Here is a 24,258-nt window from a genome sequence, read left to right as displayed (position 1 = left end):
GGCTAGAAATTTCGATAGGTGTAAACCAAGCCCTGGGTATTCTTCTCCGCCTTTGAGAAAATGAAAGCTGAAACGCTTGGTTTTGAAAATGCTGGTTTTATGACGTCATAAAACCAAAGGTTACCTCCCCTTTCTCTGCTTTGCTCGCACAGAGAATTTGGCCCACCAATGAGAAAATGAGCTACGACCGTGCGAGCGCGATATTGGTTTTGCTCTAGACATCATGGCTTGCAAACGACCGAAGCATGGCAGTTAGCCCCGCCTCTTTCTTCCTCATAGCATTTAAAGCTACAGACACAGAAACAGCACGTCCTGAGGAAAGCTCATTGTGGGACTGCTCGTAGTGGCTGTAATTCTGCACCAAGGCTGAATTTTGGGAAGAAACTTCAGATACAGTATTAGGGGACCACTAAGGCCTATATAAAAAGCATCCATAAACAGCATGTCATGGGATCTTTAAAAATTGAAGATTTGATATTGGCCTATAATTTTTCATTATTTCGGGGTCTAAACTAGCCTTTTTTAGGAGTGGTTTAATAACTGCAGTTTTTAAGGGCTTGTGGGAAAACACATGAGAGAAGGAATGTGTTTATAATTTGTAAAAGATCAGTGGTCATGCAGTGTGAAAAAGTGTGTTGGTAGAATATCCAAGCTGCAGGAGGATGTTTTCAGATGTTGTATAATGTCTTATAGGCTTCTTTGGTCGATTGAATTAAATTGTGTCATGATATTTTAATGGATGTTATTTAAAGATGGGGACAGCACATATCCTGTGGTTGGTGTGGAGGCACCGACTGCTTGTCTAATTTTCTGAATTTTGTCAGCAAAAAAGGCAAATTCATTGCATGCCCAGGTGGATTGGAGCGTAGTTACTGACACCGGAGGGTTTGTTAGTCTGTCAACTGTAGCAAATAAGGCGCGTGTATTGTTATTGGTTATGATGTCAGTGAAGAAGGATTGCCTTGCATTTCTAAGTTCCAAATTATAATTGCGAAGTCTCTCTTTATAGATACCACAGTGAACCTGGAGATTAGTTTTTCGCTATCTGTGCTCAGCTTTCCGACACTCTCTTTTCTGTATTCTGACCAGCGTGGCATTTCTCCAAGGGGATCTTTTCATACCTGAGACAACTTTCACTTTAGTGGGTGCAATGGCATCAATAACAAGTTTTACTTTAGAATTTAAGCCATCCACAAGCTCATTGACTGAGATGCAAGAGAGGGCTGGTGTGGAGGAGAACTTCAGAATAAATAGTTCACTGTTGTTTTCAGTGGTGTATTGCTTTGTCACAACCTCGCTTTGGCCATTTGTGTGCAGGGAGATTGCAATCTCAAAGAAAACACTGAAATTATCAGAGAGTGCAACATCAGTCACAGGAACCTTGGAAATGTTCAGACCTTTGGTGATGATTAGGTCTAGAGTGTGCCCCTTGTTGTGGGTGGGACCTGTTACATGCTGAGTCAGATTATAGTTATCAAGGACATCAGATAGTTCTATAAACCCTCTGTCAACAATGACAACACAATCAAAATCAATACAGATTATAGACAGCAGTTCAGTAAACTCATCAAATAAAGTTGCACAGTATTTAGGTGGTCTGTAAATGTTGAGGAATAAAACTTGAGTGGAATTCAGAGCCACATATTCAAAGGAAGTAAAATGACCAAAATACATCTTTTTGCATTGAAGAGAATCATTAAATAAAATAGCAACTCCACCTCCTTTATTATGCACTCTTGTTTCACTCACAAAATTGAAGTTGGGAGGTGTTGATTCCATAAGAGCAGCTGCACTGTTATCTTGGTCTAACCAAGTTTCAGTTAAAAACAAAAAATCAAGTTTGTGCCGAACAATAAAATCATTGATTAAAAATGATCAGTGTCTAGTTAGCTGGGCTGAAAGGCTATGTGTGTTGTAGTTTGTGTACCATGCATGGATCACAGACTCCAAAACAGCCATGAAGGAACGCAGCCAGGAGAAACAACGCTTCTGGCAGAGATACACTGAAGGACGAAAGTCGAGGAGGGAGGAGACAAGGAAGGAGGAGGCGGGGAGGGAGGACACAGAAGAAGGTAGGTCTGGTCTAGGAGGAGTCTAGGCCCCAGGGGCTTCATAGCTAGTCAGCTGGTCACTTTTTATGGTATGTGACAGGTCGTGCTGCGGTAGAATTGGAGGATGAAGAGGCGGAGGAAAAGGAGAGAAAGACAGACAGACCAGGTAGGTAGTGTTTCATCCTTTCCTCTCCACTTCTTTGGTCTGGTCTCGGTTGTAAGCCTCATTCTCCTGCTGGTTCTAGACAACATTCTGAAACGGCTCTTCAACATGCTGAAGTTCTCCTGGGTCCTGGTGCAAGCCCTGCTGGACAGCCTGACTGCCTGGCTGAACTCACTGTGTCAGGAGCACATCTCCATCTCTACTGTGCTGCGGATCGAGCGTTGCATGCTAACACACGAGGTCAAGAAGGTAACCCACTGGCCAGGGCGGGGTTAGGTGTTAAGGTTTGGGGGTAACTCCACTAGAACACGGTGTAATATAGTTATGTTACAACATCTCTGTTATGCATAACAGTAGATGTTACAAGCAATGTCGTAACATAACAGTAGATGTTACAAGAGATGTTGTAACATAACTACTGTATAATACAACCGTGTTCTAGTGGAGTTCTACAGTCTTATATGTGACATTGTTTCTGTGTTCCAAGGGGAATCTCCCCTCCAGGGAGAGCATCCATCTGTATTACCAGCAGCAGATGTGCTGCGGTGCATCTGTAGAGTCAGGCCTGGAGAAACACCCCGAGGACTTAATCTCCCAGGACTTAGAGGGGCGGAGGTCAGCCTATCAGCAAGAGAGCCAAGACTCTGTGGTGTCACGTGACAGCCTGTCCAGGTAACAGACCTGTTTGGTCTGGTAAGGTATCTAACTCTACCTTTGGACATATTGTCATATCACTACCTGTCTCCCCCCCAGTACACACACTGATGCCACCCTGATGTACTTGTACCAGTCCAACCTGGACCGCTCAGAGTTGGGGGAGAGACCCCCCGTGCTCAGGACCAGCCAGCGACCACGGCCCATGCTTCAAAAGATGGCAGGAATGGACCTCCCTTGCTCCTCTACTTTCTCCACTTCTTCCTCTCTGGAGAGCATGGACAGCAGAACAGTCAGGTTAGCTCTCATTGTCTCCTCTCTTCTCCTCTAACATCAGTGTCCTAACTTTATACCCCCTCCCCCAGTGAACACAACAAGCCCACAGCACTGTGCTCGCGACAAGGCGCTCTGAAGAAGATGGAAGTGGACCCCTCCTCCCTGACGGACCCCCCAAGCCAGCCGGCTCCATCCCCAGGGGGGATCTCTGAGGGAGCGGCTTGGGAGCAGGGTAGCTGGTGTCCCTCCTGTTCTGGCTCCGCTGAACTGCAGCTGGACTCAGCCCAATCCCTCGGGCAGAGTCCTCGGGAGGTGGACATCCCCCCCTCATACAGCCTGGCCCTGGGCCTGGACCTGCAGGAGGGCGGGACGGAGGTGGCAGCGGGGGTCCCCAGGACAAAATGTCGGGTGGTTATGGCACCTGAGGAGAGGGAGGAGCCAGATACACTCCCCTCTCTGACCCATGAGCTGACTGCCAGCGAGCTGCTCAGCAATAGGTTGGTCTGCCAACCAATCACATACTGAGACCCTCACATTTAACAACTCCAATTGTTAAAGGCATCTAAATTTATCTCCCCAACATTCTCTCTAATTCCAGAATGTTCTATGATGAGGAGCTGGAGGCATCTGAGCGCTTCTTCGGTGACCAGCCTGCCCTGTTGCTGCTGTGCTATGCATTGTACAACATCCTAGTGGCCAGATCTGAGATGGTCTGCTATCTGGTCATCATTCTCAACCACATGGTGTCTGCCAGCTGTGCCACCCTGGTGCTGCCCATTCTCATCTTCCTGTGGGCCATGCTGTCTGTGCCACGCCCCTCCAAACGCTTCTGGATGACTGCCATTGTCTACACTGAGGTACGACACACCTGTACACATACCTGCAAACACAAACAGCTGTACACACACCTGTACCCAAACACTTGAACTGCACACACCTGTACACACATACCAGAACCACACATCAGTGTTTCCCACAGATTAGAAAGCAATTTGTGTTAGGGGGGGTCGCCCTGTGTTGCCCAACCCAAAATACACACATTTAACACCCTATACAAAATTCACACCCCATTCAAGTCCTATCTGCCAGAAATGGAAGAATAGAAATGAGCAGTGTTACCACAGTTACTTTGAAAAAGTAACTTAGTTACGTTACAAGTTACTTGATTTTAAAAGTAACTAAGTTAGATTACAAGTTACTTTATTAGTTACATTCAGCAGCTGCTGACAACACCCCCGCCGCCTCAACATAAAAATAGGTGCGTTCGACTTCATGCGTCGCCTGCAGCCGCCTGCAGCCCGGCTGACTTGAAGCAGCCAATGGCATTCTCAACTTCAAGGCAGCCGGCAGCCGGTGCTGCATGAAGTCGAACACACCTATTGACAACCGGCTCTATAAGTTTGACTGTGCAGTGCTGCGACTCCAAAGGTTTCTTCAAATTTGACGTTGTGTATTTGTAGCTTGATAGCACTTTGTCGCCACCAGCACAGTGTACAACGAACCTTGATATTTCCATCTTTAGCTGACAAATACTCAAAATAGTGATTGTATTTTCAACTCGAAAATGCGCATCTCTCTCTCTCCTGCTAGCTACATTGTTGTTTGTGTCGCTGAGTGGTAGGTCTATGTATATACATTTGATGTGACCCTCGTGCTGAAAACGTGACTTAATTGTCACATAGGCTTGACTCCCAGAGACGCAAGAAGAAATCAAATATATATTTTACTATTAATGACAAAATAGTAACGCACAGTGACTTGGACAAGTAACTTTAATCAGATTACTGGTTTGGAAATAGTAACGCGTTAGATTACTCGTTACTGAAAAAAGTGGTCAGATTAGAATAACGCGTTACTTAGTAACGCGTTACCGGCATCACTGGAAATGAGTTCCCATATCCTGAGACCTGCTTTCTTACCTGCCTGTTTCTACATCTGTTTGTCCACCTCACTTGTTGCTTCAGCTGGCTCTCTCACAGCAGCATGTTGGATGCTGTCCTCCTCTCCTACTCTTTCTTCAATGCCTAACAAATGTATCTCTTTCTCTCCCTGAACCTGTCTTTCTGCTTGAGCAGCACTGGTTGAAGCCTGAAAATATTTCTGGGGAAATTGTGGGATGTAGTACTTACTGCACTACTACAGAAGTGTAGTAGTTAGCTATGTAACAGAGTGAGAACCGTGAAACTCGCTCCTCAGGTATGTAAGAGGCCACCCGCGTCAAGGAAGAGCTAGCTTTTCTTTGGCGTAGTTGGTAGTGGTCGCGCTTGGCAAGTCGGAGGCCGAGTGTTCGAATCCCATGAGTGGCAAACTACCTTGTCGGACGGAGCGTGGCTACGGCTCTTACAGACCCGTCACAGCTAGCTCTACAATTTACCGGGGCTAGGTTTGAATCTAGGAGAAAAACTGAGCCAGCTGTAGGTATATTACATTTACATTTAGTCATTTAGCTGACGCCCTTATCCAGAGCGATTTACAGTAATTACCCTGAGGCAAGTAGGGTGAAGTGCCCAAGGACACAATGTCATTTCGCACAGCCGGGAATCGAACCGGCAACCTTCTGATTACTAGCCCGATTCGCTAACCGCTCAGCCACCTGACTCCTATATGCAGGTAGCAACACTAGTGCTAAATAACTATTTAGCTGGTCGGCTCCATGACGCCGGTAAGTAGGGTACGTGAGATTGCTCACCAAAAGAACAAAAAGGAACCCACTCGTCTAGCAGATTAAAACATGTTCATAGGTACCTAGCGAACAGTAACCTCAACGTTCCTAGACTTTTAGCTATGGTATTAATGCTGAGGGCTCGCTGATATCGCTGTCTGTCTAGAACGGCGTATCTATGCGTCGTTGCTAACGTGTGCTTACGTTGTGACGTTGTGACTGTGTGTCTGTATGTGAGAGAGACTCGAGAGTAGGGATGGGTATCGAGAACCGGTTCTTGTTTAGAACCGGTTCCCAGTGAATCGATTCCTTGGAATCGTTAGCAAAATTCCTTAACGATTCTGTTAACGATTCTCTGTGCCGTTGCGCATGCGCAAACTTTTATAGTTTATTCAGACAGACTTCAGCAAACATGGCAACTAGGAAGAAGCGTTCTAAAGTTTGGTTGTATTTCACACAACAAAATGACAACAACGCCACTTGTAACGCGTGTAAAAAGTCTATTTCGCCGAAGGGAGGAAATACTACAAATATGAAGAAGCATTTGAACACACAGCATGGAATGAAGTTACTGGAACGTCATGTGTTTGATGCATGCAGCAGCGCAGCTAACGTTCGCGCTTCATCTCTAACTATCTAAAGTAGAGCTAAACTGCTCAAAAGTGATCACAACCACTTGTTACTGTGTGAAGCAATTTGCCTTTATTGTGTGTAGTCGATCTAGTTATCTTCTGTCCCGTCGTTTGAAGCATACATTTTAGCTCCGGCATTCGTCTCCCATTAGTATTGATCTTATTGATAATTTCACGTTATCGGGGCGGCGTGTGTTATCAGCAAACGTTCGTGTGTCCCATTATTAAACTGAGCATATCTATTTTTAATCCATTATTAAATTTAGCATTTTAATTGTTTAACCTTTTAATAGTCCTGTTAAATGTGCCTGAAAACGCCAAAACAACTTACCCAAAGTACATTGAAAGCTGTTGTTGAACCATTTGGAGTACATGCATGTAAATGGTCTCTTTTGAAAGGTGACACTGAAGTTATTTCCCCTGTTGTTAGGACCCCTGTAAGTCCTACTGGTGTTGAGTAATAGAAGCTGAAAGTTTCTATCTCCGACTAGATTTTGTTTTGAAAACAGAGGCCTGAAAAGGCCTAGAGGTGGTAGGTATTAGCTCATTTCAGAGCCAGTCAATGCCAGTTTGAGAAATTTGTTTAGAACGAGTGTGTGTGTGGGGGGGTGCAGGACGCACAGACCTAGTTGGCTGTAGAGGGGAGAATCGATAAGAGAATCGATAAGGAATCAAATCGATAAGCAGGAATTGATAAGGAGTCAGAATCGTTAAAATCTTATCAATAAATTGCGTGAGTGACCGAGAGACAGAGGGAGAGCAGGTAGTTGGTGGGCCGAAGCTCAAAATCGTGCATTTGAACGATCCCTGGTGATGGAGGAGCTGGATTTTTCTGTATCGCTTTAAAACTTTTCTACAACCCTTAAAAAATGTGTTGGCATGTCCAGTTCTTGCACATTTTCTCAAGGAACAAACATTTTGTTTCTTTATCGACACAGGCATGTTTTCCGGACAACTATGGTCCGCATCCAATAAGAGCTCATATACATGACACCTTCTTAAAATCCAACAATCGTATACCCCGATATTCAAGGCGAGTAAAGTAGGAAGTAAACATTCACATGTGACGCATTTTGGTGAACCGGTATATTGTCAGTGGTCGACTGGGCTTCAAATGTATGGAAAAGAGTAAAACAAATGGCTAATTCAGCTATTCTCTAAAGAAACATTGCAACATTCCACTTAAACAAGCATATTTGTTATATTATTGCGCTGCTATTAGTCATCAGAGCAAGTTAACAGTTAGGTGATAATGAAATGAGCAGATCATTGTTCAAATAAATGTACAGTATTGTTTTATGTGTGTGTTGCCTAAACATATAATAATGACATGAATCAATGTAATACGTAATTATAATTGGTCAAGAGTATGTATACCACATCAGTAACACTTATCAATACATATTGACATCTCTGCACAAGTATATAATATAATATATAAGGTATATTAAAGACAGACACAGAAAGCCAGTATTTAATTAAAGCTCACCGAGCTACCATTGTGGTGCCGAGACTTGAAGGCTTACTAGGCTAGCTACTTGACGCATGGTCACCTAGGTTGTTTTTACTATCAGCTGATCCTGTTACGAACTATTCGATTAGCTAACAAGATGATACACGAGTTCTGGTTGGTTGGAGAGTTAGGTAGTTGAGACGATTGCCTGATAAAGTTGCTAACTTTGAACTAAGCTACAGAAAAAATGCAAGAATTGGATGTGCCAACAAACGAAAATGTTTTAAGAAAAAAACGACGTTGATAATATCAAAAATCCAGCTCCTCCATCGACGGGGACAGGTCATTTAAAAAACTTAAGCAGATACGCGGTAGTGATGGGAAGTTCGGATCATTTTACTGATTCGGTTCTTTGAATCTCGTTCAGTAAAATGAACAAATCTTTTTTCGAGTCATTCGTTCATTTCAACGGGGGGGGGGATATCCGTCCACTGCAAACACGTATCATGTTCACATGTAGGTTAGTGCGTGACATGTGCACCAGCAGATACTATTTTGAAAGAAATTCCTGCATTAAAATAATGTATCATGACAGTTTGTATGATTGGGTCATTTATTATCACACTAGCATTTAATTATCACGGCAACCAATTACACTGCACTAAACTGTAAGTGTAAATGTAAAGTGAAAATAACAAAACCAGTCAGTATGATAACTTGGGCGAATATCATTCACGTCTTACTAAAACAGCAGGAACGTGAAGGGGAATGAGGAAACTGTTTCCTCTACTAAAAAATACAATGCGGGAAACGTGAAAAGTGATCCAAAGACTCGTAGAAAGACCGAGTCGGGAAATGAACGAATCGTTTTTTTCCTCTAGCTACCAGTACAGAGCCTATGCAGGTCACGTGAAAAAAGATCCAAACACTCGTAGAAAGACCGAGTCGGGAAATGAACGAATCGTTTGTTTCCTCTATCTACCAGTACAGAGCCTATGCAGGTCACGTGAAAAATGATCCAAAGACTCGTAGAAAGACCGAGTCGGGAAATGAACGAATCGTTTGTTTCCTCTAGCTACCAGTACAGAGCCTATGCAGGTCACGTGAAAAATGATCCAAAGACTCGTACCCGAAGACCGAGTCGGGAAATGAACGAATCATTTCTGTTTACTTGGACGAGCCTATGCAACAGTCCCGATGCGCGGCCACGAGAAAATGAACGAATCACTCTTTGAGAGGACTCGTTACTCCCGAGTCCTTGTAAGGATTCGTTCAAAATGAACGAATCGTTCACGAACGACACATCACTAATACGCGGGCTCGGCCCACCACCTAAGGGAAAGGAAATGCAGCTGAACGAATACGCTGTGTGTTTTAAATAGCGTAAACAAAATGTTTAAAAGAATAACGAAACGCAATATGTGGCGGCCGGTTTTGATTCTGTGGCGCACCGCCACAACTTAGTTTATGTGTGGGAAAGACTGCACATACTTGAACTACACACACCTGTAAATACACTTCTGTACACAGCTACTGCATAGCTTGTACCACACACCTCATACACAGACTACCACACACCTCATTATATAAAGTCATATTAGATAGTCATATTAGACAAACATGTTGTGCTGTGGTAAAACTGTTGATTATGTTGAATATTAATTGATTCATGTACAATCTCTTTCACAGGTTACCATAGTGATAAAGTACTTTTTCCAATTTGGGTTTTTCCCATTCAATCAAAATATGGAGCTGGACCGGACCAAGCCCTTCCACCCACCCAACATCATCGGTGTAGAGAAAAAAGAGGGCTATGTCCACTATGACCTCATTCAACTGCTGGCACTCTTCTTTCATCGCTCCATCCTCAAGGTAACACTCCTAACCTCCTAACTTCCCTCCTGCTGCTGCTGTTGATGATGATGTGAAGGATGTTGATATTGTGGTTGATGATGGTGTTGTTGTTGTTGATGATGATGGTGGTGTTGTTGTTGGTGTTGTTGATGATGATGGTGGTGTTGCCATTAGTGCCATGGCCTGTGGGATGAGGATGACTCCAGAGGAGGGGTGGCAGGGATCAGACCTGCCAAACGTCGCCATAACAACTCAGAGAAGAAGGGTCGGAGCAAGGCCAGAGAAGAGAAGCATCCTCCAGCGAGCCCCTCCCGCCCCTCCTCCCAGGAGACTGTGCTCCGACGCTTCTCCAAACACTCCCACTCAACCTCCACGCCGCTCTACCGCAAGAGCTCCATCTCCCAGCGCTCCGCTCACTCCAGAGGTGAGCCTCTGCTGCCCCCTCTCTGATGCCCGCTGTCAAAAAAGTAGCTCTGATCTGTGTCTGTATCTGTGTGTAATGCATATGTGATGCATGTGTGTGTGTGGACACAGGTAGTGTAAGTTCTCGTGGCAGCCTGAGGAAGGGAGGCAGTATGGGGTGTGTCCAACGACGCAGCAAGAAAGAGATGATTCTGGAAAAACTACAAGAGCAACTGATAAGAGCCAAAAGCTTCACTGTCAATAGGTATCTATTTTTCCATCTATCCATTTATCTATCTATTTATTCATCATCCATCCATCTTCCATCCATTCACAGTATGGTGACATATAAAACATGTCTGCATCCTCTCTCCAGGACGCTTCAGTTCTACGTTCCTATTCGCCAGTTCTTCTACAGTCTGATCCACCCAGAGTACAGCGCTGTCACTGATGTCTACGTTCTCATGTTCCTTGCTGACACAGTTGATTTCATAATCATTGTATTTGGCTTTTGGGCCTTTGGGGTGAGTTTCAATGCAGCACAACTTTATTGATACACTTTGCCTCAATCAAAGAATAATGACAGAATTCATGGCAGCATTCTTTCCTATCTAACCACATCATGTGACACCCACAGAAGCACTCAGCAGCAGCCGACATCACTTCGTCCTTGTCGGAAGACCAGGTTCCAGAAGCGTTCCTTGTGATGGTGTTGATCCAGTTTGGCACCATGGTGGTGGACCGGGCCCTGTACCTGAGGAAGACAGTGATGGGGAAGGTCATCTTCCAGGTCATCTTGGTGTTTGGCATCCACTTCTGGATGTTCTTCATCCTGCCGGGGGTCACTGAGAGGTACATGTCTGATGGTAGTAGTTACTAACTCACCCTGACCCAGTCTGAATCTTAATCTTTGACCCTCGACCCCTTTCCCAGGCGTTTCAGCCAGAACACTGTGGCTCAGCTGTGGTACTTCGTCAAGTGTATCTACTTTGGCCTGTCTGCCTATCAGATCCGCTGTGGCTACCCCACCCGTGTCCTGGGAAACTTCCTGACCAAGAGTTACAACTACCTCAACCTCTTCCTGTTTCAAGGGTAAGCATGTTAAACCAGCTCAGCTTGGTCCTAGTCCAAGGCTCATCTCTGGTGATGGTGTTGTTGCTGCGGGATGACAGGGTTCTGCCTGTAGTTTCTAACCTGCTGTCCTGGTTCTGTCAGGTTCCGCTTGGTTCCCTTCCTGACTGAGCTGCGAGCGGTGATGGACTGGGTCTGGACTGATACAACTCTCAGCCTGTCCAGCTGGATCTGTGTTGAGGACATCTACGCACACATCTTTGTCCTCAAATGCTGGAGGGAATCAGAGAAGGTGAGCTGGCAGAGAACAGCGGCTCCTGGTAAGAGGAGGAACAGGGAACAGATGTTCTCCTGGTAGAACCGAGGAGGAGCAGGAGAATTACTGATAACGGTGGTAGTAGTAGGATTTTCTTTTCTTCATTTTCTTAATTCCAAGTGTTTCATTTTCTTAATTCCAAGTGTAATGTGGAATCAGAGTGTTTCTAATGGCATGTTCCCATGCCTGCAGCGCTACCCCCAGCCCCGCGGCCAGAAGAAGAAGGTGGTGGTGAAGTACGGCATGGGCGGCATGATCGTCTTGCTGCTCATCTGCATCGTCTGGTTTCCACTGCTCTTCATGTCACTGGTCAAGTCTGTGGCCGGCGTGGTCAACAAGCCCCTGGACGTGTCTGTAACCATCACCCTGGGGGGCTTCCAGGTAGCAGGGGGAGGGGGGCTTTCATCAGATTATAAAAAGAATGCACTATTTGTATGATAATAAGATGTAACAAGTAATAGTTACTGTAAGTTACTCTTTAGAACTTGGTTGAATTGGTTACTGTCAGATCTTGTGTGTGTGAGTGTGTGTCTGCGTGTGTGCGTCTTGAAGTGGCCCTGCTTAGCCTAACTAAATAACGTGCTCAAATAACCGTTTACCTAAGCCTGGTCATTGCCCATAGTTCATTTGGGGGTGGCCTCTCGCTACACACAAGGCTAAACACAGTATCATTTTATACAGAATAAAAGGTTACATCTTCAACTTTTCTGACAGTTACTCCTCCCAACCTCCTCCACCTCCCCCCCTCCCCCTCCACCTCCCCCTCCAGCCAATCTTCACCATGAGTGCTCAGCAGAACCAGCTGAAGGAAGTCTCAGCAGCAGACTTTTCTGACTTCATGAACTCCTACAACTACATTCCTGTGAGTCCCTTAGTATACAGCAGTCAGTCAGGCTTTTACACACAGACCTGCACACCTGCACACACACACTTGGAGGGAGTGCAAGAATGTAACCATACGTGGCTTGTGTGTACAGCATGTTAACAAGCCCTAGCTGCCCCCCAACTCTCGCTGGCATGTCTAACCCCTGATCTCTGCTCCAGAGCGCCATGCAGTTCCTGGAGGCGTACACCTCTGAAGACCTGACGGTGGCGGAACTGGAGGGAAGCAGCAACTCTCTCTGGACCATCAGTCCCCCCAGCAGGAACAACCTCATGGATGTGCTAAGCTACGAGGAGCAGTTTCCTGTCACCATGTCCTGGACAATACAGAGGTACAGTATTTGTAGTAGCACTACAAAACTGCCATAGTACTACCATACTTCTAGCATAGTACTGCCACTGGAATACTACCATAGCACTGTTAACCATACTAGTATAATGGAGTACTGTGGTTTTTATCATGCAGTAGTGGCACACACATGTGCGTGCAAGAAGCAGCGACACTGAGAACACACACACACATGCAGAAGGGTCCAGCAGGGTACATTTTTCCTGCATTTTCTCCTCATGTTGTGAGAAACTCCTCCCGGGACAGCCAGGAGCAGTAATCAGCCACATCAAGGCAACCAGGGACCAAGTCCAAGTGCTCACATGTTGTGGCCATGGACATGGGCAGAAGAGTGATTTGTTCTGCACATTGGATTTGGGTTCTTCATGCCTTGTGGGGAAACTCCACACAGACTCCCCAGTCAAACCCAGGACCTTCTTTCTGTGAGGCAATAATACACTGTGCCATCGTGACTACAGCATAGTACGGGAAGATTCTCTTTTTTTCTCCATCAGGAACCTGAGTCTTGGAGCAAAAGCTGAGGTTGCCACAGATAAACATGTTACGTATCTGGACATGACAACGCGGCAGGAACTCATAGACCTGCTGAACGGAACACGCAGCCAGGCTGTGTAAGCACACAAGCGCACACACATACATAATTCACACACTCCCACCAGTAATTAAGTGCAGTGTTGTTGTCTGGTCTCCAGGGTGATAGAGCAGGTGTTTCCCTGCTTCATCAGAGCTCCCAGTGACTCCAACGCTAAACCCATAGAACAGCTCTATAAAGGTAACCCTTAAACCTCCATATAGCTCTAGATTTGACGTTGTTCCTATTTTAGCTAGCATTACTAATGTGTTCCAATAGGACAGTAGCCTACCCCTGCAAAATGAGCAAAACAATCCTTTATCTAATTATTGTTAAACCTCAAACAGCAAAGAGATTTTCTTACAGAGTTTTTTAATGCTTGCTAAACTTTTTTGTATTGCTAACTGGCAAACATGCTAACAGCCTCCATTTCCAAAGTATGAATAAATGAATTGTAGGAGTGCATAAACAAATGTCCCACCAGAGGAGGGCTATAAGAACATCCTGCTAGCCTTGGAGCGGACCACCAATGGCAGTGGAGAGATCCAGGAGTGGTGGATTGTCGACCAACCAGCAGCCAGCAAGATCAAGATGAGGGGCGGAGCCTCTGGAGGAAAGAGGGGGGCGGGGCTACAGCTCTACGTCTTCAGTGACAAAGTGAGCCCTCCCAGTCTGGGCTTCCTGGCAGGATACGGGTGAATATACCATCAACATAAATCATACTGTCTACAATCGTCATAACACTAGTGTACACTGTCTATATGTACCAGAACACATGTGATCTATAACCTGGACTCATTAACCATGACAGTATGTTTTGCATGCCAGTGCTCATCTTTTCTTCCGCTCTGCAGCATCATGGGTCTATATGCCTCTGTGGTTCTCGTCATTGGGAAGTTTGTGCGAGAGTTCTTTAGCGGGATCTCCCACTCCATCATGTTTGAGGAGCTGCAGTGTGTGGACCGCATCCTGAAGCTGTGCACAGACATCTTCCTGGTCCGTGAGACTGGGGAGCTGGAGCTGGAGGAGGAGCTCTACGCCAAGCTCATCTTCCTCTACCGCTCACCAGAGACCATGATCAAGTGGACCAGGGAGAAGAACAAGTGACACTGCCACCCAGAGATCTTCTCAGGAACTTACAATTTTGGAGCCTGGTAGATAGTTTGTAGAAGCTCAGTCAGACAAGGACTGGAAGACATGTTCACATTGTGGATCTGCCTGTCATATGGTCTGGATATGAGGTTGTGATCTGCTGTTCCCTAACTGGCTGTGCTCCATTAAAAGCACAAACCCTGGGTTGTGCAATATCCTATTTGGCCAGGAGAGAAGTGAGGTCAGAGGTGACAGTGAAGCCAAATGATGTGGTTTCTCTTCTAATCACCTCGTCCCCACTTCCTGCTCTTCCTCCTTTCTCCCTTCTCCCCTGTGCTTGTTTCGTGTGTCAAGGTCATTCATAATGTGATCGTCTCCACCTATGCATAGACCAAATCTACTGTGTGTGCCTGTAGTGTGTACCATCCAGACTGGTGTTGTGTTAAAGGTGTACATGTGGTTCATCTGAGAATAAACATGTCTGAAACATGACTACTTCATCCATTTGGGTTTACTGAAGAGACACAGACACATCGACACAGTTCAGTAGGCATGCCCTGACCCCCCCCCTCCAGGTAATATAGACCCTCCATACCCCCTCCCTTCCCCCCTTCTCACAGACTACATGCTCCCTTAAAAGTCAACATGCAGAAAGAATATAGAATAGGAAAAAGAAAACACTAGACAAGGCAGCAGAGACAGGCAACCACCCTTCATATTCCTGCTTATGTTACACAATCAGTCAGACTTAACAGAACACAGATTCATTAAGGCAAAAAAAAATGAATTTACACAGCATCATTAGAAATCGGAAACATGATTACATTTCAGATACAGATAACTGTACATTTACATGTATGCAAGGCAGCGGCAGACCATGTTGATTCACTAAAAGATGACAGGCCACCGGGTTACTTTATTGTCAAACACTGCCATGCTCATGGCACCGTGATTCTGGTGCTGCGTAACCCGAGATACAGCTGGTGAGATTATAACCCTCTAGACATGCTCAAATGTCCTCACATCACGAAGCCACCCAGCCCCAGAAAGGAAGCAGGAAGTGTTTTGTCCTGTGGGAGGGGCTAACATAGCCCGCCAGCATACTCATCCTCCTCTTCCCCAGACCCAGTCTGCACGGCCGTGACCTCTGACCTCCCAGCATTGGTCTTCTTCCCCCCTCCTGGAACCCGCAGGCTGAGAGACAGCTTGGCGTACTGGGGGAGCAGACAAAGGGTTCGGGTGTGGGAGACATTAAAAGTGTCACACAAAATGAATGTAGCATTTACTAAGAAGTTAATTCAACACACACACACAGACCACTTCTATGTATGTACTTGGACACACGCACAGACACACACATCCTTACGTCATTGTCCATGTACTTGAAGAGGGGGGAGGTGCAGACCCTGTTGACCTGGTCCTCGTCCTGCTGGTCATATCCCTGCAGCAGCTGCTCCAACGCTATGCAGTCCTCACTCCCACTAAACCCTGGCAGGCTACACACACACACCGCACCCCCCCCCACACACACACACACACACACACACACTGTGGGCCCATTCTTGTCTCTTGATACAGTGTGTAGGGGTCCATAAAACAGCATCACTGTGTCTTTGTAGTGGGTGGGTGTAGACATGATTACCTGTAGCTCTCTCTCACACACTTGTCTGCTGCTACAAAGTCATTCCTGTGGAGATGAACTAGCACTTGGGCAATGGTTTTCTGGAAGAGAAAGAGACCAAAAAGGCAGAAAAAAATTGGAGTGGGAGGGAGAAGAGAGAGGCAGACATTGGACAACTTAACACCCACTGAGTGATCTGTCCTCTGAACCTAATCAGGGTTTGGACAGGAGCGCTATGTCTGTACCTTGAAGCAGGTGGGGTAGTTCTCTATCTCTCTGTACATGCTCTTCTCTTTCTGGATAGAGACTGCTGCTTCATCCAACCTGAGACAGACACACACCATCAGCTATTACAGGAACAAGTTGAGAGGTTGTGATGACAGATTAACAGGAGACAGACATACTTTTGCTGTCGGACCAGCAGTCGTGATGCCTTCCCCAGCATCTCCACTGCCTGGCGCAGGCGGTCCTCATTCTGCAGACACACAGCTAGTCACACAACTTCACACAGCTAGCCATGTCTATCAACCCATCTATCTATTTATCAGTTGGACCACAGCACTGTAGCATAGCACGTAAAGAAGCAGTGCGAGCAATATGAAGTCCTTGTTTCACCATGTGACAGCCATGGTGTCCTCAGTGTACCTCAAACACAGAAGCAGCTTTCTGATAGAGGTCCACAGCCTTGTCCAGGTCCTGGGGCTCTATCAACCTGAGACAGGAAACTATTTTAGCAGTTGTGTATTTCTATTCAGGGTTTCCCGTAGAAAATGTGTTAGTTAAGGTGGAAGGGGTTTTCCGACGGGGAGGGGGGGGGGTAGGGTAGTGTGGTGTTTGCCGGGGGGGGGGTTATTCCTCAAAAAACGCATTTATGGGTTCTGCAGAGATGAGAGACTGGCATTGGTCACGGTTTAGAATGAGAGGGAGAAAACTGGACAGAGTAACACGGCAGATATCGCTCATAAAAATAAAATGGCAGTCTAGTCTTGTGTGATCTACTGTAATAGAATTTTAGGCTGTATGTAAAATTAATTAGGTTTTAGTATGATTTGATTTTTAAGGCTTCTGTGTTCATTGATAACAAACATCCTGTGACAAACTTACAGCTTGCAGGAAAAGAGATAGGTCAAGAGGTGGTTAAGGATGTTAGTCCAGATGGCTAATCTGAGGGTACCCTTGCCGGGCAATAGACTCTTAGGGATGGGCATTTTCCAAGGTCTTGTGATTGAGGATGTTTGGCCTTAAGGAGAGTAGTTTTGACTTAAGGAGGAAGCTTGGAGTCACAAGTCTGGGGGGATCAATAGATTCAACACGTGATAATGTGTTTTCGGAATGTGCTGATGAGGGGAAGGAGCCTGAGGCATTGTATGACTGTTTTCTGATCAGAAGTCCATTGTGAATGGACCAATGATTTTTGAGAACTGTGTGCTATAAAATGGTCTGCTGAAGGATGTTCTTCAGTCCAGGGCCGTCTACTTGGTAGTGCTGGTGTCTACTGGATTCTCCAAATCCGTTCTAGAATGCTAGATGGAGTTGTATGGAATTGTCTTAGTGTTATGTTGGATGGAGCTGTATGGAGATCAGAACTTGTGTTGCTGTTTGGCCATGCATTACTTCTGATCCATGGCCAGATGGTTTTGTGTCATTGTCTGATGTTTGTGTGTCAAAGATTGTGTCATGCTGGTGTAATGGTTGTGTTGCTGCAGTTCAATAAACATGACTTTATAATTCACACAATTCAGTTTAACGATACTACTATGGTCTACTAGCAATGCTCTACTGTACATACTTCCCAGCTCGATCCAGAGCCAGTGCTGCTGTGTCAGGTGTGCCATTCTCCACATACATGACACTGGCACGCTCGATGTACTGGACAGCCTCAGGTAGCCGCTGCATGTCCTAAGACACACACAGACACACTTCTCAAAATAGGAATGATAACCAGAACATTCTAGTTAACTCGGGACAGTTGATCAAACTTCAATTAAATTCATATTACTTTATTGATCCGGAAGGAAATTCAATCCTTCAGGTAACACCGTGTGCACAATTACAGAAAACAAACAATACACACAGTAGCAGCAATGAATCTCAGAATAAAGGTAGCAGTTTCAAGCAGAATCTGCCTAGGCAGCAGACAGACGTACCTTCAGCATCATGCCAGCTTGCTCCAAGGCTCTGGAAATAGACACACAACATCATCCCAGCAGCTACACTAGTTTCACTAGCACAGCAGCTAAGCTCGTTCACTAGCACAACAGATACACTAGCTTCCTCAGCACAGCGGCTAACTTCATTAACACAGCAGCTACGCTAGCTTCACTAGCACAACAGATACACTAGCTTCCTCAGCACAGCAGCTAACTTCATTAACACAGCAGCTACGCTAGCTTCATTAGCACAGCAGCAAGGCTAGCTTCCTCAGCACAGCAGCTATGCTAGTTTCCTCAGCACAGAAGCTATGCTAGTTTCCTCAGCACAGCAGCTACGCTAGCTTCACTAGCACAGCAGCTATGCCAACCTCATCAGACCAGCAGCTATGCTATCTTCACCAGCACAGCTATCATCAGCATGTTGATCTAAAGAGGAAGATACTCACTTGGCAGCGTGGAAAAGACTGCAACTCAGAGTCAAGGACTGTTTCACAGTTTGATCTGATCTCTAGAGGCTAGGGTCAGGAATAGAGGCTAGGGTCAGGGGTCAAGATTAGAGGCAAGGGTCAGGGTTGTCGGTAGGATACGTGTTGTTGTTGGTGTGGGCCTCTGCCTCCTGCAGGTACGCCTCCTTGGCCTCCTCCAACATTTTGGCGTTCTTGAAGGCAACGGCTGGAGAGAGGGGAAGGAGATAAACTACACAGACACATCTGGATACCAACACAGACTCTAAAACACTATACTAGTGTATACTAGTCACAGCAGAACCAGCTGTATTCTAGTGTTTACTAGTCACAGCAGAACCAACTGTATGCTAGTTTATACTAGTCACAGCAGAACCAGCCAGCTGTATGCTAGTGTACATGTGCGTAGATTTGGTTTGAACATTGGGGGGTTGAAGTAACATAACACAACATTAATAATATTCAAACATTGCTGTCTGTTTGGGTTAACTCCTCCCATCCCCCCCAGAAACTACACCCTTGCTAGTGTATACTAGTCACAGCAGAACCAGCTGTATGCTAGTGTTTACTAGTCACAGCAGAACCAACTGTATGCTAGTGTATACTAGTCACAGCAGAACCAGCCAGCTGTATGCTAAGGTACAAGTGCGTAGATTTGGTTTGAACATTGGGGGGTTGAAGTAACATAACACAACATTAATAATATTCAAACATTGCTGTCTGTTTGGGTTAACTCCTCCCATCCCCCCCAGAAACTACACCCTTGCTAGTGTATACTAGTCACAGCAGAGCCAGCTGTATGCTAGTGTATACTAGTCATAGAACCATCCAGCTGTATGCTAGTGTATACTAGTCACAGCAGAACCAGCTGTATACTAGTGTATACTGGTCACAGCAGAGACAGCTGTATTCTAGTGTATACTAATCACAGAACCAGCCAGCTCTATGCTAGTGTAGTCACAGCAGAACCAGCTGCATAGCACAGTAGCTAGGTATGCTACCATACCCGCTTTGGAGTATTCTGACGCAGCGCTGTCATAGTCAGGTTTCCACTTCATAAAACTGGTCTTTAAACTGTAAACAGATAATCAGATAGATAGGCAGGCAGACATACAGAGGTTAGCAACATAGTTGCCTACATATACAGTGGCGAAATCAGAGACTGTAGCAACCGACGGACAGTATTCTGTGTAGAAAAAGTAGGCAGCCCATCTTTCAGAATGAAACTGGGTAATGTAATTGTGCTAACAGAAAGCTAGCAAGCTAGGCATGGTTCCTTACTATTTCTCAGCCTTCGCTATGTAGTCGTGCGCCTCGTTGATCTTCTGGGCAGCCATAAGATTGTGTTCCTGCAACACTATAACTAACTTGGAGTCGCAGTAGTCTACAGGACATTCAGGCTTTGTTTGCTGCTGACTAGATAGATGATGAAAGCGGTCCTATTCTTCTGTAGACTTGTTGTCTACGGAAGCCCGTTTAACACACTCTCACAGTCGCTTTGTCCTCCCTCTTGCGTTGTGTGGTGGAGAGAGAAGCACACGATTAGAAGCGACGAGAAGAACATGCCTTTACTGAACTCTGGAGAACAACAAAGACATATTGCCGGGGACAGCGCTCGCTCCATGTGGACACGGTGAGTCATACACATTTTACATTGCATATGAAACTAATAGAACAGATAGCTACTAAATGTGTGTTTTTATATAACGGGAAAAATCGACTGTTTTGAGCCAAGTTGAACCTCGAATTCCCTTCGAGATTAACAAAGTGAACCATTCCAGCTGGCACCCGACTTTAAATGACTGCTAGCTCAGACAGTCGGCGCAACAAACCCTCACTGATGAGCTCAGTTTGCATCCCTGTTAGTTAGAGCTAGCTACAGTAGCTACCTCAGTGAGGCTATGCCTCGCCCGCTAGCACACTGGCATGTGAAACCTATTAGTGAATCAAGATAGAATTGAAAGATGGAGGGAAATCAGTGTGTGTTGACGGGGAATGTGGATTTAGGGAAAAAACTCGGTGTTGAAGCTGTTGAGTGGTTTAACAACCAGAGCAAATAGACTGATGGTCTGCAGTAGACCAAGTACTTTAACTAGATAAAGTATTTGTTATTATGCGATGTTAAACTGGCCTTGTTGTTATCATCCAGGTCACATCTGAGTGTGGATATGTCCTTGCATATCTGCCTCCCGCTCCTCCTTTTCCTAACAGGACTGTCCCAGACCTCCTGCTGCAACAAAGCTCTGTGTGCCAGCGATGTCAGCAAGTGTCTTATCCAGGTACACCAGTGTGTGTCTATTATCCAGGTTCACCTGTGTGTCTATCAGGTGTGTGCTAGTTTGGGGGTAGAGCTCTATTCTGTCTCCAAGGTGTCTGTGGTTGGTCAGATCAGATTTATCTGCTTCCCTGCATATCTGGAATTTCACCTTTAAACTTGCTGCGTAGGAACCAGGCATCTTGGGGTCACACACACTCATGGAGAACACAAACACACGCTCCTTGGGAATTCCTCCCGAAAATAAAGGTGTGTGTGTGTGTAGGAGCTGTGCCAGTGCAGGCCAGCAGAAGGGAACTGCTCCTGCTGTAAGGAGTGCATGCTGTGTCTGGGCCACCTCTGGGAGGAGTGCTGCGACTGTGTAGGTGAGTCACATGCTTCCTGCTAGCCAATCAGAGCGCGCAGGGAATCCACCACCTTTAAACTGGAGTCTTCTTACCCCCCCCCCCCTCCCCAGGCATGTGTAACCCTAAGAACTACAGCGACTCCCCCCCCACTTCTAAGAGCACGGTGGAGGAGCTGTATCGACCAATCCCATCGCTCTTCCGTGCTCTCACTGAGGGTGAAGCACCTATCAACATGATGGTGGTATCCTTCCCTGTGTCGGAGGAACTAGCTTACCACGAAAACCTGGTCTCCTTCCTGGAAACCATGGACGATCAGCACAACAATGTGTCACTGCCTGGCAACAGTATCCATGCCAGTTATGACAACAACCATGGTAGGTGGCTATGACAACAGCAAGGAGTGGAATGTACTTCATGCCCTCCAGTTGTCCCTCGCACAAACAAGATAATGTGTGTGTACATATGTGTAGGTTTGTGTCTGTGTATATACGTGAAAGTGTGTATACGTCTGTGTGTGTGTAGATACATGCAGGCGTGTACATACGTGTCCGTGCATTTACGTGCAGGTGTTGTGGCAAGCCACAGAGAGACCCAGGACACAACTCAGGAGAGTGATGACCAAACAGAGCATAAAAGCACTTATGTGTGTTTTAATTTACAAATGAAAACAAAACTAGAGAACTTCTGGGGAGCCTTGCTCCACCTGGGTCAGCTGTTAGCCTACGTGATCAGCCGGTGATACTTGCGTCCAGGGCATGACATTGGCACCCGCCTAATGCGGGTAGAATTTGGCAGGTGGAATTCTACATATCTCTCGCTATAAGATTTTTTTATTGTAGTCTTCTCAAAACAAAATAATAAACTCATTGCAGGGTTCTCAAGCCTCACGCATTGACCGTGAGACGCACGCATTTCAACCAGTACGTATCGTTTCCCCCTGTGTTAAACAGTCTCGGCCACTGTACGTTCGTTGCTAAGCAACATAGACGCGCGAACACACGCGAAAGCTCGTCTCGTGGGGCTTTTGATCAAACTTGAGGACCCTGCTCAGTGCAAGGCAAGGATGTGGCGGTAGGCTACATAACAGGTGTAGGAAAACCCGGAGGGCAGACAAAAAAAGCCGCGGGGCAGTTACATGACAGTAAACAAAAGCTGCAAGACATCCAATGCAACTGCCACGAGACACTTGCGTACCACTATCAACAGAACAGTAACTGTCATGTACCAGTAGAGGCGCTGTCACGTACCACTAGCTACTGTCATGTACCAGCGGAGGCACTGGCATGTACCACTAGCTACTGTCACGTACCACTAGCTCCACTGGCACATTCCACTAGGTGCCAGTAGAGGCGCTGTCACGTACCACTAGCTACTGTCATGTACCAGCGAAGGCACTGGCATGTACCACTAGCTACTGTCACGTACCACTAGCTCCACTGGCACGTACCACTAGCTACAGTACAGTACAGTTTCGGTTCAAACTGCCTCTCTGATTTTGGGTGTTTACAATGGTCATTTACATTTGAAAGGATTGTAAATCTAAGTCTTCAAGTAAAGTGTAGCAAACCGTAGTGAACTTTAATCAAATAAAACTTAATTTCCCAACAACAAAATTGTGGCTAGTGAAATTGCTGAGTGGCTAGTAACTTTGGAAGGAAAACCACTAGCCACAGTGGCTGGTGAGCAAAAAGTTTAATGTCAGGCCCTGCTTGCGTCGCAGCTGAACTGAGGCTGTCCATTCCCTCCTCTAAGCCCTGTCGGCTTACCTTTAGTGGACCAGGTCACTGATTGTCTTAAAGGGACGGTGCCAAAACTGTCCGTGAGATCTCTGGCACTGCCACTGTGTGTATGTGTCTGTGTGTGTACATTTGTACAGGGGTGTATATGTGTGTGTGCATAAATACAGGTGTTTGTATGCTCCCTGAGAGCCAAACGGGCTTACGCACAGCCTGTTTTCTTTTGTGTAGTGTTATGTGTGTAGTTCCTGACCTAGTACTATATTTTTCCCTTGTAGGCAACATGTGCACAGTGGTGTACTTTGACGAGTGTGTATCCATCCGCGAGTGTAAGCAGTACTGTGAGGCCATGGGCGGCTCCAAGTACCGCTGGTTCCACAACGCCTGCTGTCAGTGCATTGGGCCAGAGTGTGTCGACTACGGGAGCAGGAGTGTTCGCTGCCCCAACTGTCTATCCTGACTGCCCCACCTCTCTCTCCTGACTGCCACACCTCTCTCCTGACTGCCCCACCTCTCTCCTGACTGCCACACCTCTCTCCTGACTGCCTCACCTCTCTCCTGACTGCCCCACCTCTCTCACCTCTGTCTATCCTGACTGCCCCACCTCTCTCTCCTGACTGCCCCACCTCTCTCCTGACTGCCCCACCTCTCTCTCCTGACTGCCCCACCTCTCACCTCTGTCTATCCTGACTGCCCGAACTGTAACAGTCTGTGGGCCGGACTCAGCAGGGGCTGTTGTCTAACTGGATGAAGGGACTTTCGTATTGTGATGAAGCTCATATGAACTGTTCTGCTGTTGCCTTTTTAAAAATGTTTTATAGAAGCTTTTTTTCAGAGAACTGCTTAGTTTTATATTCCGTCATAAACCTATGTCAAAATATTTTTTTATGTTATTTTGTGTTGCTATTTTTGTTACTGACAATCATACTAAATACTTATTACTTACGATATTTGTTGTTCATCTATTTTATTTGTATCATGCAACATTTTCAAATGAAGTCTTAAGTCTTATGGTGTACATTTTGTCCTGGGATATGCCTGGATGTGATCCCCTGAATGGATGGTTTTCTGTCCCAGTCACATCCCACCTGGCTGGAACAGGGAGAACATGTTATGCCATGATTGGTAACACCTGGGTGTGCTGGACCGAACATGACATGTAACACAGTTCAAGGAACCCGTCTCATGTCATCTCAAGATGTATCAACTTTAAATAACCTTGCCATATGTTATC

The 24,258-nt window shown here is 46.0% G+C and overlaps 3 protein-coding genes across 11 annotated transcripts in view; 2 read left to right on the top strand and 1 right to left on the bottom strand.

Moving 5' to 3' along the window:
- LOC134035123 (piezo-type mechanosensitive ion channel component 2-like) overlaps positions 1–14,922 on the top strand; it is a 113,644-nt gene extending 98,722 nt beyond the window's left edge. The window contains 21 exon segments of the mRNA XM_062479976.1: positions 1,919–2,072; positions 2,152–2,217; positions 2,297–2,463; positions 2,702–2,886; positions 2,968–3,165; positions 3,234–3,641; positions 3,743–4,001; positions 9,581–9,763; positions 9,920–10,169; positions 10,280–10,412; positions 10,524–10,671; positions 10,785–10,999; positions 11,081–11,239; positions 11,363–11,510; positions 11,727–11,915; positions 12,304–12,396; positions 12,579–12,748; positions 13,260–13,376; positions 13,458–13,537; positions 13,821–14,031; positions 14,191–14,922. Of these exon segments, the coding sequence (XP_062335960.1) occupies positions 1,919–2,072; positions 2,152–2,217; positions 2,297–2,463; positions 2,702–2,886; positions 2,968–3,165; positions 3,234–3,641; positions 3,743–4,001; positions 9,581–9,763; positions 9,920–10,169; positions 10,280–10,412; positions 10,524–10,671; positions 10,785–10,999; positions 11,081–11,239; positions 11,363–11,510; positions 11,727–11,915; positions 12,304–12,396; positions 12,579–12,748; positions 13,260–13,376; positions 13,458–13,537; positions 13,821–14,031; positions 14,191–14,443 (3,786 nt within the window). The 3' untranslated portion in view covers positions 14,444–14,922.
- On the bottom strand, positions 14,922–20,082 carry LOC134035124 (gamma-soluble NSF attachment protein-like). Its single transcript, XM_062479977.1, has 12 exons — positions 19,948–20,082; positions 19,673–19,740; positions 18,790–18,874; positions 18,649–18,666; positions 18,197–18,227; positions 17,839–17,948; positions 16,695–16,761; positions 16,454–16,524; positions 16,295–16,373; positions 16,071–16,150; positions 15,795–15,924; positions 14,922–15,642 (listed from the first exon to the last, which is right to left on the bottom strand). The coding sequence occupies exons 1-12, from the start codon at positions 20,001–20,003 to the stop codon at positions 15,511–15,513; spliced, it is 927 nt and encodes a 308-aa protein (XP_062335961.1). The 5' UTR covers positions 20,004–20,082; the 3' UTR covers positions 14,922–15,510.
- Positions 20,083–20,090: 8 nt separating this feature from the next.
- LOC134035125 (twisted gastrulation protein homolog 1-A-like) lies at positions 20,091–23,972 on the top strand. 9 transcript variants are annotated; one of them, XR_009932315.1, is made up of 7 exons: positions 20,091–20,299; positions 20,816–20,945; positions 21,207–21,306; positions 21,399–21,662; positions 23,303–23,517; positions 23,576–23,597; positions 23,651–23,972. XR_009932315.1 is itself a non-coding variant. In XM_062479978.1 (6 exons), exons 1-5 carry the CDS (start codon positions 20,091–20,093, stop codon positions 23,482–23,484), a joined length of 885 nt encoding a protein of 294 aa, XP_062335962.1. In that variant the 3' UTR covers positions 23,485–23,493; positions 23,596–23,972. The 9 variants fall into 9 exon arrangements, 3 of the variants coding, with proteins under 3 accessions (XP_062335962.1, XP_062335965.1, XP_062335963.1); XR_009932314.1 differs by having other exon boundaries at positions 23,303–23,537; XR_009932310.1 differs by lacking the exon at positions 23,576–23,597 and having other exon boundaries at positions 23,303–23,535; positions 23,629–23,972.
- The last annotated feature ends 286 nt before the right edge of the window (positions 23,973–24,258 follow it).

This window comes from Osmerus eperlanus, chromosome 15 (assembly GCF_963692335.1).
Source record: "Osmerus eperlanus chromosome 15, fOsmEpe2.1, whole genome shotgun sequence".
Taxonomy (NCBI): Eukaryota; Metazoa; Chordata; class Actinopteri; order Osmeriformes; family Osmeridae; genus Osmerus; species Osmerus eperlanus.
Note: the sequence above shows the minus strand (reverse complement) of the source record. Positions and strands in the feature narration are given on the sequence as shown.

Excerpts from the sequence above, each read along its gene's own strand:
- LOC134035125 (XM_062479978.1), top strand. The coding sequence starts at position 20,091 with ATGATGAAAGCGGTCCTATTCTTCTGTAGACTTGTTGTCTACGGAAGC. Across the intron at positions 21,307-21,398 it reads GGAGTGCTGCGACTGTGTAG|GCATGTGTAACCCTAAGAAC; the intron begins GTGAGTCACATG and ends CCCCCTCCCCAG. Across the intron at positions 21,663-23,302 it reads CAGTTATGACAACAACCATG|GCAACATGTGCACAGTGGTG; the intron begins GTAGGTGGCTAT and ends TTTCCCTTGTAG.
- LOC134035124 (XM_062479977.1), bottom strand. The coding sequence starts at position 20,003 with ATGGCTGCCCAGAAGATCAACGAGGCGCACGACTACATAGCGAAGGCT. Across the intron at positions 16,762-17,838 it reads GCTCTGGATCGAGCTGGGAA|GTTGATAGAGCCCCAGGACC; the intron begins GTATGTACAGTA and ends TTCCTGTCTCAG. Across the intron at positions 15,643-15,794 it reads TCAAGTACATGGACAATGAC|TACGCCAAGCTGTCTCTCAG; the intron begins GTAAGGATGTGT and ends CTGCTCCCCCAG.